This window comes from Atheta coriaria, unplaced genomic scaffold (assembly GCF_025399875.1).
Source record: "Atheta coriaria isolate IRGN ID8LTWV9N9 unplaced genomic scaffold, Caltech_Dcor_3.1 hic_scaffold_4_pilon, whole genome shotgun sequence".
NCBI classification, from domain to species: Eukaryota; Metazoa; Arthropoda; class Insecta; order Coleoptera; family Staphylinidae; genus Dalotia; species Dalotia coriaria.
In genome coordinates this window covers 10,776,836-10,789,289 of record NW_027045446.1, presented here as the reverse complement: position 1 = coordinate 10,789,289, position 12,454 = coordinate 10,776,836, and the positions used below count along the sequence as shown (strand labels likewise).

The 12,454-nt window shown below is 34.4% G+C and overlaps 1 protein-coding gene across 1 annotated transcript in view; it reads left to right on the top strand.

Annotated features, from left to right (window-relative positions):
• Sol1 overlaps positions 1-12,454 on the top strand; it is a 110,826-nt gene that overhangs the window by 63,067 nt on the left and 35,305 nt on the right. Inside the window, exons 7-9 of the mRNA XM_065301618.1 lie at positions 4,318-4,377; positions 8,707-8,915; positions 11,801-11,868. Coding sequence (XP_065157690.1) covers positions 4,318-4,377; positions 8,707-8,915; positions 11,801-11,844 — 313 coding nt within the window. The 3' untranslated portion in view covers positions 11,845-11,868. The remainder of the gene's footprint in view (positions 1-4,317; positions 4,378-8,706; positions 8,916-11,800; positions 11,869-12,454) is intronic.

Below are 12,454 nucleotides of genomic sequence, written 5' to 3'. Positions count from 1 at the left end.
CAATCTATCATAATCAGTAATTTGTTGGTTGCTGTGGCTTTTAGTTTAAGAGATATGAATTTTCAAAAATCGTCGAAAAAAAGTATCAAGCACCCCCCCTTGGTCATTTTTTCTTAAGAGTAAAAATTTTATCTCTCAGATTTCCCTTTTAACTATCGTATCTGATAGAGATTGGTCCGTACATTAAGACGCTGCGATCAGATCTTAATTATCTCTTTTAGTTTACGAGATATTCGCGTTTGAATAAAATGGGCAAAAATTGAAAAATGTCACTTTTTAGCACTTTTACTTGCGTTTTTCGACCTTTTACTGTAGGAAATATAATTATTTTATATTTTTATCTGATACAGAATTTTCCAATCTATCATAATCAGTAATTTGTTGGTTGCTGTGGCTTTTAGTTTAAGAGATATGAATTTTCAAAAATCGTCGAAAAAAAGTATCAAGCACCCCCCCTTGGTCATTTTTTTCTTAAGAGTAAAAATTTTATCTCTCAGATTTCCTTTTAACTATCGTATCTGATAGAGATTGGTCCGTACATTAAGACGCTGCGATCAGATCTTAATTATCTCTTTTAGTTTACGAGATATTCGCGTTTGAATAAAATGGGCAAAAATTGAAAAATGTCACTTTTTAGCACTTTTACTTGCGTTTTTCGACCTTTTACTGTAGGAAATATAATTATTTTATATTTTTATCTGATACAGAATTTTCCAATCTATCATAATCAGTAATTTGTTGGTTGCTGTGGCTTTTAGTTTAAGAGATATGAATTTTCAAAAATCGTCGAAAAAAAGTATCAAGCACCCCCCCTTGGTCATTTTTTTCTTAAGAGTAAAAATTTTATCTCTCAGATTTCCCTTTTAACTATCGTATCTGATAGAGATTGGTCCGTACATTAAGACGCTGCGATCAGATCTTAATTATCTCTTTTAGTTTACGAGATATTCGCGTTTGAATAAAATGGGCAAAAATTGAAAAATGTCACTTTTTAGCACTTTTACTTGCGTTTTTCGACCTTTTACTGTAGGAAATATAATTATTTTATATTTTTATCTGATACAGAATTTTCCAATCTATCATAATCAGTAATTTGTTGGTTGCTGTGGCTTTTAGTTTAAGAGATATGAATTTTCAAAATCGTCGAAAAAAGTATCAAGCACCCCCCCTTGGTCATTTTTTCTTAAGAGTAAAAATTTTATCTCTCAGATTTCCCTTTTAACTATCGTATCTGATAGAGATTGGTCCGTACATTAAGACGCTGCGATCAGATCTTAATTATCTCTTTTAGTTTACGAGATATTCGCGTTTGAATAAAATGGGCAAAAATTGAAAAATGTCACTTTTTAGCACTTTTACTTGCGTTTTTCGACCTTTTACTGTAGGAAATATAATTATTTTATATTTTTATCTGATACAGAATTTTCCAATCTATCATAATCAGTAATTTGTTGGTTGCTGTGGCTTTTAGTTTAAGAGATATGAATTTTCAAAAATCGTCGAAAAAAAGTATCAAGCACCCCCCCTTGGTCATTTTTTTCTTAAGAGTAAAAATTTTATCTCTCAGATTTCCCTTTTAACTATCGTATCTGATAGAGATTGGTCCGTACATTAAGACGCTGCGATCAGATCTTAATTATCTCTTTTAGTTTACGAGATATTCGCGTTTGAATAAAATGGGCAAAAATTGAAAAATGTCACTTTTTAGCACTTTTACTTGCGTTTTTCGACCTTTTACTGTAGGAAATATAATTATTTTATATTTTTATCTGATACAGAATTTTCCAATCTATCATAATCAGTAATTTGTTGGTTGCTGTGGCTTTTAGTTTAAGAGATATGAATTTTCAAAAATCGTCGAAAAAAAGTATCAAGCACCCCCCCTTGGTCATTTTTTTCTTAAGAGTAAAAATTTTATCTCTCAGATTTCCCTTTTAACTATCGTATCTGATAGAGATTGGTCCGTACATTAAGACGCTGCGATCAGATCTTAATTATCTCTTTTAGTTTACGAGATATTCGCGTTTGAATAAAATGGGCAAAAATTGAAAAATGTCACTTTTTAGCACTTTTACTCGCGTTTTTCGACCTTTTACTGTAGGAAATATAATTATTTTATATTTTTATCTGATAGAGAATCATTCAATCTTCCATAATCAGCAATTTGTTGGTTGCTATCTCTTTTAGTTTAAGAGATATGAATTATTGAAAATCGTCGATAAAAAGTATCAAGCACCAAGGGGGTCATTTTTTCTTAAGAGTAAAAATTTCATCTCTCAGATTTCCGTTTTAACTACCTTATCTTATAGAGATAGTCCGTAGATTAAGATGCTGCGATCAGATCTTAATTATCTCTTTTAGTTTACGAGATATTTGCGATTGAATAAAATGGGCAAAAATTGAAAAATGTCACTTTTTAGTACTTTTAGTAGCGATTTTTGACCTTTTACTATTAGAAATATAATTATTTTATATTTTCATCTGATAGAGAATTTTCCAATCTAGTTTGGAAGATATTCACAGTCGATAATCGTGGTATTAAATTGTCAAGTTTCCTAGATTTCCAATTACACTATGTTATTTTTTGCTTGCTTATGATGTTTATATTTCAAATTAAAAAAATGCAGCGGATGCTTCAATAAATCTAAAATTATAAATCATATAGAATTGTATTCGTTTTGAATCATATCAGTGTTTGTGTATAAACCACTTTTTATCGCATTCGCCGTGCGAGATGCTACGCGTAAGATTCTCGTCGTGTTGTCGCGTGCAGCACATTTTAGTTTAGTTCTTATCACAGGTACCGTGTCTATTGCAATTCGTGCACAAGGTCGCATGGCATCGACGCGCTGGCTTTGCGCATCTATTCCTTTTACCTGCCGGATTTACGCAGCAGGCTTATTATGAACTGTCGCATCGTTACTTGTGCAGTTTCGGTATACACTATCAGTGGATTGCAGCCAGTATCGTGCCGGTCTCTGCCGTATCCAGAAGTATTTCGCGCTGCGCGTTATCTTTTATCAGACTTTTATTTTCAAAGTGTCCATTATATTCCGTCATCAATCGACTTAGTCGTAATATGCATCTGCAGTAGTTGGGCTTGAGTAAGTATCTTTTATCTGACCATTTCGATACTCCGCACAACATGTTTGTTTGTCTCCGATGTGTGAATAGAATATTATTATATTGTATCATAGAGTATAAATTAAAGCAATATTGCGATTTGATAGGCATTATTAAATTGTTCATGATTTATATTTTCATGCAATATCAACTTTGTTACATATTTGATAAAATGTGTTTTGAATCCAAACCTGCCGTTAGAGAGTCGGTTAGATGGTACTATGATGCATGTTTTCGCGTTAAACATTGCTTGTTGGTGGTAGTGAGTGCACACCGTGTCCGTGTGCGATCACGCGATTTCGCACAAGAGATAAGTTTGTTTCCCTGCAGATATCGAATCTTTATTTCTTGGAATAACATCACATATCGCAGTTTATATTGGCATCGTAAATTTTAGCAAGTACTCTTCAATTCTTAAACCATGAATATAATTAAACAATTTTACATTAGGTGGAATAGTTTATTATAAAATCATCATCAGCAAAATATTTTTATCATCATTTTATACTATATTAACGTTCATCAAGTTTGCCAAAAATTAGTCCCTATAAGTGTCGTGAATATCGGCAGAAAAAAATTAAGTAACTTTTACACTTGATGCCAATATTATAATAACTAAACCCAATAATTATCCCACTCCTGATACTATTTTCGTCTGATTCTCTCACAATGCAGTGTTTTGTAAGTTTCACTTCTACCGCGTATGAATTGCGCACATGATTTTTTTAAGTTGGTTAAAAATCTGCATACATCCGATATTATTGTTTTATTTGTGTTGCTTCGGAATTCATGTTCAACATAAATTTTCTTGGAATGGAAAAATCGCGGCTCGCATGCCTGTAGACATAAAGAGATCAATGCACGTGTGGCGTGCGCGGTTAAACCGAGCGCGCGCGCATAAATTCCCTCCTTTAATCCCAACTTATCAACTCGAAAGCCATTTATTCGGATTATTAAACCGTTGCTCGAGTGGATAAATTTGCTTGCGGGCGATTCCGCCAACCGACTTTTTCTACTTTACAGTTCCCTACCCGCACCATTTCGAATATAGTCAAGAAAATCATGCATAAATGACGACGGCTTAATACATCCCCATTTTTATAACTTTTTAAACATCTGACATCCAACAAAATTTATTTTTTAGTAAAATTTTATTATTTACAGCAAAATACATTTCTACAATTTGTGTTGCAGGACAAAAGAGCGCATCAGAATCGTGTTTGAAGAAGTAACGCTGGAAAAAGGAGATTTAAGGTTAGTAAAAAGTTTTAAATGCAAGAAGATTTATTCGGTTTAAAATATTTTTAGTTAACTTACAAGCAATGCTTATACCGAAAACAACTGACAAGCAATTTATCATAAGAACATTCTTTCAACTTTATTCCAGTTTGTACATTTACATAAGCTAATATTTTATGCGTTTTTAAACGTTTGTGGACTTTCGGGACATTTGAACGCAAACGCAAGAAGATAATTTGATAAATGTGCTTTATACGAAATAAGCAGACATAATAAATGTATGAAATTTTTGTGTTTCTACAAAGATTTCAATGTAAAAAGCTCTGCAAACATTAAAATAATTTAGTTTAGTTTTATGGTTTTCGCTTTGTTTTATTTACGGATTTCGTACCGTAAAAACTTTTCAGATTAATTATATGTATAGGACACATCCCAATTGTAAGGATTGTTGGATTACGACAACTGTGGGGTTAACAAAACGCATTTATCTAACAAGCGTTTCAGAAAAGCGGAGAGAAAGCACAGATAAAACTATTTAAACAATGCGTAACTGTGAAATAACATTTGTGAATTCGGGACGTAAACTAAAGATAGCAAACGAATAAAAAATACAAATAAATTCGTTGATTTTATGAAAAAATTAAATTTTTTAAATGATCAAAAGTAAAATTCTCTACAATACACTTCTAAGGTAATAAAAATTAATTTAAAAATATGGTTGCGTCACTTCGTTTGTATATTCTTATGAATGGCGCTTTTCATTAGCAAAAGAACCACTCCGTGTGCAATATGAACTGTGCACTATTATGTCATCTCTTTGTGCTTAAGTTGCACTTTTTGCAAACGTGGATTTTTCAATGAACACTTGATTAAAACGCGCGCTCTTAACAAAGGTGTGTGCGAGTTATACGAGTCCTGCTCTTGCGATGCAATTTAATGAAAAACGCTGACTTTGTTTATTAATTGTTTACGCCGCACGCCATTTGCCCGCCTATGAGCGGTGGTACGTGCATGTGACGCAAAGCGTTTATAATTCAACTTTGGGTGGATGCAGGCGGAGGAGGAGGAGGCGAACTGAAGGAGATTCATTTGTGAGGGTGGTGGACAAGTTGTTTCCGCGCATTCGCACGTCTGATCTGAATTTAATTTCGCGCGCATAGGGATGCTTTTAATTAAAAACGTCACGTGTTATGCAATTAGATTTTCTATCAGCGTATCACGTTTCATGTGCGCATCGACTCGAATCAACCGGATAGTAATTTAATTATTCATTTTCTCTGGTGACTGTATCATACGTGGTTAATTAAAATTGTGATATATGTATTTTCTGACGCGTATAATGTGCATTTGGTCGCGCAAATTCAGAGACATTGTTTGCGTTTTTAATTTTTATTTCAAGTCACTCATATTTTATTTAATTGTAAATTAAATCAGATCAATTTAACAAATTTACAGCTGACGTGGATTGGTGGATTTAGCAACTCTTTAAATTAATTTTCCGCTTAGCGATTTTTCTATTGCCGGAATTTTGTCTCGAGACTCCTCATGGAAAATGTTAAACCGTTGGCACCTTTGCTGAACCTTTAGGATGGAATCCGATGATGGTGGGTTTTTGTTTGTCGCGACGGTGCACCATCCTATATGAAATATGTCAGCGCAGAAGTTAATTACGCTATAAATCTTCCTCCTCCGCCGTGCACCCGCACTTCGACTCCGGTTTTCCGGCCGATGGCGAGCGCGCACCGATTCCATTCTCTTCCAGCGGGTCTCAGGTTTCGCGCTGGGTCAAAGATGAACGCACCAGAACTCCCGTGTGGGCTCATTCGTCTTTACCAAGCAACACTTTATTGTTTTTATTTTTATCTCTTCTGTGGGTTAAATAAAAGGGTTGGATATCACGATGAAAGAGATATAAAACACTTTAAATATTGATTTAAACATTTTTGGTACAAGTATTAATTAAATTCAAAGTGGCCGGTTTTATATTGTAAATTTGAATAGTAGGCTTGTAGACTAGTTGGCTGTTTGCATGAATTTCGAATTTCGGCTTTGAACAGCGGCGGTTTTGTGTCCGCCAGCGTTTGATACGCAGAGGGCGGCTCAAATCCGGACCGCGTGCGCGTCGAGTGTGACAAACTGCACTTCCGGGTGTGTTTCCGCTCTGGTATCCATCCGAAGTAAACAAGCCACTTTGCAGAACGCTGCCGCGTTAATATGCTCCCCTCAATTTCCGCTCGCATCGGAATGATCACATTTTCGCAGTGGATAAACTTCATAATTATCCTTTGTTTACTTGCTTAGGTCCAACCCAACACCTGCAGCTGGATTAAGTAATTTTAAATGACTAAATCAGTTAAAAAGATTTATTTAACAAACCATGCTTTTGATCATGTTTTTTTGTGTCTGCATTGAGAGTTGGAAAATTTGACCGAATGCGAAACATGCGTAAGATTTATTATCCCCTTGGGTGCATCTTGAATCCGCACGGAAATCCGATGGACCAGTCTCACAGGTGGCATAAAACAAAATTTAACTGATACACACAAAGCCTCGAAGTTGGAAACAAACAAAAACTTTATCAAATTCCAAAATAATTGAACACAAAAAATAAATACGTTTTTAATTAACATTTTCTTATATTTTTAACTTTTTATTTTGAAAATTTTGTAAATTTGGTGTTTTAAAATTTAAACTGAACAAGATCTTTTCACATTTTGCACCTCAAGGGAGTATTTCTTTGGTGGAACTTGTAACTAAAGTCTAACCGTCCCGAATGGAATGAAAAAGCAGGCAATTGCTTTGAAAAACCGGACAATTCCACCTTGCATTTGGCGAATCGGTGAAATGCGGTGCGATATTGGTGGGCATCGGTCGCCCGGCGTTTGCCTTAGAGATAAGACACCGCCAGGTTTGCAGTCGACTTTTCACCCGTACACCCACAAACTCTTACCATTTCTATTCCATCTATTTCTTCTGACTGACCTTTGCGTTACTCTTGTTAGTCCTTGCATTTCATTCTTGATCCTCTTACCTTTTGCGAATTTCATTTCTATTTTCTTTTTGTTAAATTGAAAAAACGCACAATTTAAAGCAGTTTCAATCTTTGGATGGAATTGTAGGATTGTTAATTAAGAGTAATTAAAAGTTGTTAAGAAAAACAGTATTCTACGCATTTTCATCATTTGAATGAAATAAAATTACAATAGTGAATTTGTAAAAGGAAAAGAAGAAACAGCCAACAGCAACAGACATGGAAATCTTGTTGAAATGCAAATGAAAATAAATTTATGTGTATGGGGCGCACGAAGGACAACATCCTCTAAGAAATTGCCTAGCCGAATGCGGCCATCCAAGTCAGCGGCGCATTTGAATTGTAAGCGCGAATACGAATGCGGCACCAATTTTAATAATTGCCCCGAGCATCTGACGCACTAAATTTTACACGGGGTGTTTTAAAATGCCAAATTTTCATCTGCATTAAAATGTCTACAACATGAACATTCCACTATTGTTCATTTTGAAGTTACACAGTCTTCTAGCAATAATTCGTACATTTTACAACGAAACTTTTATAGCTGTCATAATATTGCATTCATCTGAATATCTCTCCATCAATGGCCTGAATCACAAACGTTATTAAAAAAATGTGCGGCACAAAAGATGATAAAATCACAAAAACTCAGTCAAACAAAAAGTTTGCGTTTCTTTTCATTTATACAAGTTGGTTTTCATCTTCATCTTCATCTTCTGCTTGTTGGATTCAAGGGTGCTTCGTTTGCCTACTTTTTTACTTGTCGCTACTTGTTTTTACTTGTTTCCGGTGTGATGTTGAACTTTTTTTTATCCCAACAGGATTGTGCAAGCCACCACAAGACATTCTTTTTTTCCTCTGTTGTAAAAAAGTAAGAAAGGGAATAACGATTCACATAAAAAACGAACATTCAGCAACTCAATGTTCGACGTGTTCAACATGTTTGAGGCGTGCAAGGATTTTTGTTTTATGTCGCAATGGTTTCTTCGGCAACAGAGTTCAAAACTGCGCCGAATAGATGAAATGCTTGAAATGGGCTTTGGGATGAGAATAAGGAAAGCAAATGAAACGCAATAAGGGCGGATTGAATGTGGAAAACTGAAAGTTTTCGGATTTTTTTTTCTTGTCATTCCCGGATGCGAACCCGCATCGCTATGAGCAATGATTCAATTTTAAAGTTTTACGAATTTCCGTACCAATTGGAAATCCGGCTGGTACGCACCGTAAAACTTCTACTTGCAATAGTTGTAAATTTACTACAAAAATATTCAGAAATGTATAATTTATGAATAAATATTTCTATTTTGTTTAAGTTGTCTGAATCGAGCTGATTTGATTCGAATTTTCGATGGGAAATCATCGTCGGATCCGTCGATCAACGTGCTCTGCAATGAAGGAACAGAAAGAGAGATTCTTTCAACTGGTTCGGATCTTTTCATCGAATTTATTGCCAACTCGGAGTGGCCTGGGCAAGGATTCAAAGCGACATTCCAATTTCAACCTATTGATGACAACACTATCGGTAAATATATTTTGTAAAACTTATAAGTTTGAAGTTTGTTCAAGTGATTATCATAAATTATGATTTAGTTAGCAGTTTTCGATTAGTTTTCTTATCTTGCTTCATTTCATTTCAAGTCGAAAACTGCTTTTGACCTGCAGCACAAGCAATCAAACAGCGAGAAAGCAATTAAAACTTTTCGGTTGAGCTCTGCTGCAGCAGGGCAAATATTTTGAGAAATTGAATAAATTTATGGTAGAATGAATGTATTACATTGCATTATAGTTGAAAATGTTTCTTTTAAAACGTAAAGTTTTATTCAGTTTAGTCCTTGAAGTTTTTCGTTTAGTTTAAAATTATACAGAGCTCTGTAAGTACTGTGGAGTGGTGAGAGATTTCCACCGGCAGGCGGCGTTACAGGTATTGTCCTGGAAAATCTAAACTGTTACAGGCGAAAGGAAAATCGATTTCGTCCTAGGACGAAATTCAGCAGTGTTCCATGTGACTCACAGAGGTCGCTATGAAGTCTATGTAGTAAATTTCACAAGTTGAAAGTTAGGCTTGGTGAATTTGCTCCTTTCTTATCCCGCCGGCTTGATTTGTTATTTAGATGGCAATTTATATTTATGAGCCTCGCAAGGACATTAAGCATCTCAAAACAAACAACGAAAATGAAAACTAAAACGCCATCAAACCTCACACTTACAAAGTGTTGAACAAAATCTTAGAATATTTTTCATATTTTTTTGGAACAGTTTTTAATTTTAGTTTTTGCGAAGTTTTAAATTTTATTTCATAAAATTTAAACATTTTAATGCAAGTTATACATTAGATTGTTTGAAGTGTTGTTCTTAAGTTCTCAATCTTTCCCGAACAAGAAACTTTTAATTGGAACCTTTTCATTCGTGCAAAACTAAAACTTTTCTGCTTACCTTTCCCACTCAAATACTCGCTTTTATTTTTATCAAACGCAAGTATTTCTAATCTGGATTACACTCACCGATTGTTCAATTTAATTCATCTGAAATAGTTTTTATGCGCAAAATCATTTAAAAATCAATTAAAAAACAATTGCATTTCAAATATATTGAAATTCCGTAAAAATTCAAACATGTTTTCCATTTTGCAACGTTTAACAAAAAAGTTTGAAAATAGTGCTTCACCTTCGCGAACAATACATTGTGTTAATGGTGATCCTGACAAGTTCGTAATTGAACGATACATCAATTAATTCACTGTAAAATCCTCGTAACATCCACGACTATCCATAACACAAGTTCGTTTTCCCTGCGTGGCGCAGACGGGCGAAACAATTTCTCAAAAGGCAAAGACTGCGCGCGGAGGACGTGACGTAATTTATGTTTTGGGAATAACGCGAACAAGGTGTGCACGCTCACATTTTTCGCGTTCTCGTCCTGCGTCTCGTGGGAGAATCGCGCACATGACGATGGAGCATGTGGATCACACGTGTGAGCCGAGAATAAAAAGAATTTGCGGGGGTGTGATGTAATAAAAGAAAAACCGCAAAAATCTATACATATTTTTTGTTGGTTTAAAGCGCATCAATTAATCTAAATTTTTTCTACTCGATGAAAAGAAAAAATCTATAAAACTAAATAAAAATAAATCGAATTTTAATTTGTCTGCAATGTTGTGTATTAGTGCTGAAATGAAATGAAACACAGTGATTCAAATTAAAAGTTTTATTTTGCTTGAAACTAGACAGAAATAAATCAATGTTTTTCTTTGCATACTCAGTATATGCACCGAGGTGTATCCGACATGATTTATATGCGCATTTCCTTCGCATCCCGGCTTAGACACTTCGGAAGCGTGAACAATATTGACTGCACGTCGATGCTGTCGATAGCTATCTGAAATTTATTTATCTTCTTGTTGTCGATATTTATAAATAAAACAGGCGTTATTCAAAACGCTTCATACGCGTATGTTATCAATCTTTTGCTTCAATTCACATTCAGTTTCAATTACATCAATAAATATTTCAAACAAAAATTGAATCTACTTTAAAAATCTTTATTGCTTTTAATTGACTGACAAAATTGTGCATTGCAGTCAATTACGCCCTGTTGAAGTGTGTAATATCGTGTAATCTTTGTTTCAATTAAACTGAAATTCACATAAATGCATCTTGAAGGAAATGCGTCGTTGTTCCATCTTAAATCGCTTATTTACGAGCATCACTAGCAATATTTTGCGTTGGAAATGTCTTCTTTATATCATACTTAACTTTTTTCATTTTCATACAGTACGTAAATTCAAATCTAAAATTAATTTATTTTTTCATATCGTGTCTTGTTCATTTTATTCAAATTTAAACTTTTAAAACTAAAATTTTCTTTTTTTTCTTTTAATAATTGAGACATATTGTATGCTTCATTTACTGCCACTTCATAAGAAGTTAACTTCCGTTTTTGGCATGAGTAAAATGATTTGAACATCCTCAATGCCACGCGAAATTTCCTTCCTGAAAGTCGCTGCCGTCGGAGGCTCGGCTGCTTTATCTTCGCATTTAGCGTTTTTTGTCCTTAGACGCAAGCGTACAGCAAAGAGCGCGTTTCTGTCACTTATTACCGGTCCAAAATCTCGGCGCTCTTCAACGCCAACAGAGAGAAGACGCACCGCACGTGGCCGTGGTGCTTAGCGAGCTTTTTTTCAATGCTTTCGTCGCTTTCGTTTTTATCCCGCGCATCTTCCGCCACTTATCCGTATTTTTTTACTAGGGATATACCAAATTTGCAATGAGCCTGAGATAAAAAATTAAACTAAGCGGAAGTTAAATGTCAGAACATAAAAAATAAAATAAAAATCATAAATTTTGTTAATAAAATTTGTGCGTACAATATATTTCCATTAAATTAAAATAAAATTATTAATTGTTTTAGATACGGACAAAAAGGATTCAACGGATTTTTATTCCCTGCGGTGATTGGACCAAGCGTCAGTGAAACACGTAAGTTTTTTTTTATAAAATAATACCAATTAATAACTAAAAGGACTAATCTCATTGATGCGGTTTTTGATAACTGAAAATATCATTTGTAATCGGTTTTGCATTTTCATGATTAAAATCTCGCATGATTTTGTCATATTGATTGACATTAAAGCAACGCAAATACCCACAACGTCAACCACAACTGTTGCAACTACGCAAATGATCCAAACGTCCACAAAACAACGAAGAAAATCGATGGTACAATTGTGTAAAGGTTTGTGGTGTTGAAATTACCCTGCTAAGTATAGACGCACAAACATCCTTAGCGAAATATTTAAACTTTGCAATATCTACAAGCAAAGCAGACTAAACTCAATTTTTAAAAATATTTTAAAGTAATTCCTTTACCCCTTACATAATATTAAATGTAAAAGGTGAAAATACGCCTAGATGACATATAGAATGTGAGCATGGTGAGCTTTTAGTTTGAAGTCTTCTCTCATAGAAAGCGAAAGAAGGTTTCGCAGTTTTCTCGCACTTTTTGTCGCCTTGGGATGCTCTCAGTCGCCTGGGACTAAGGAAACAGATCGAATCGTCTTATACA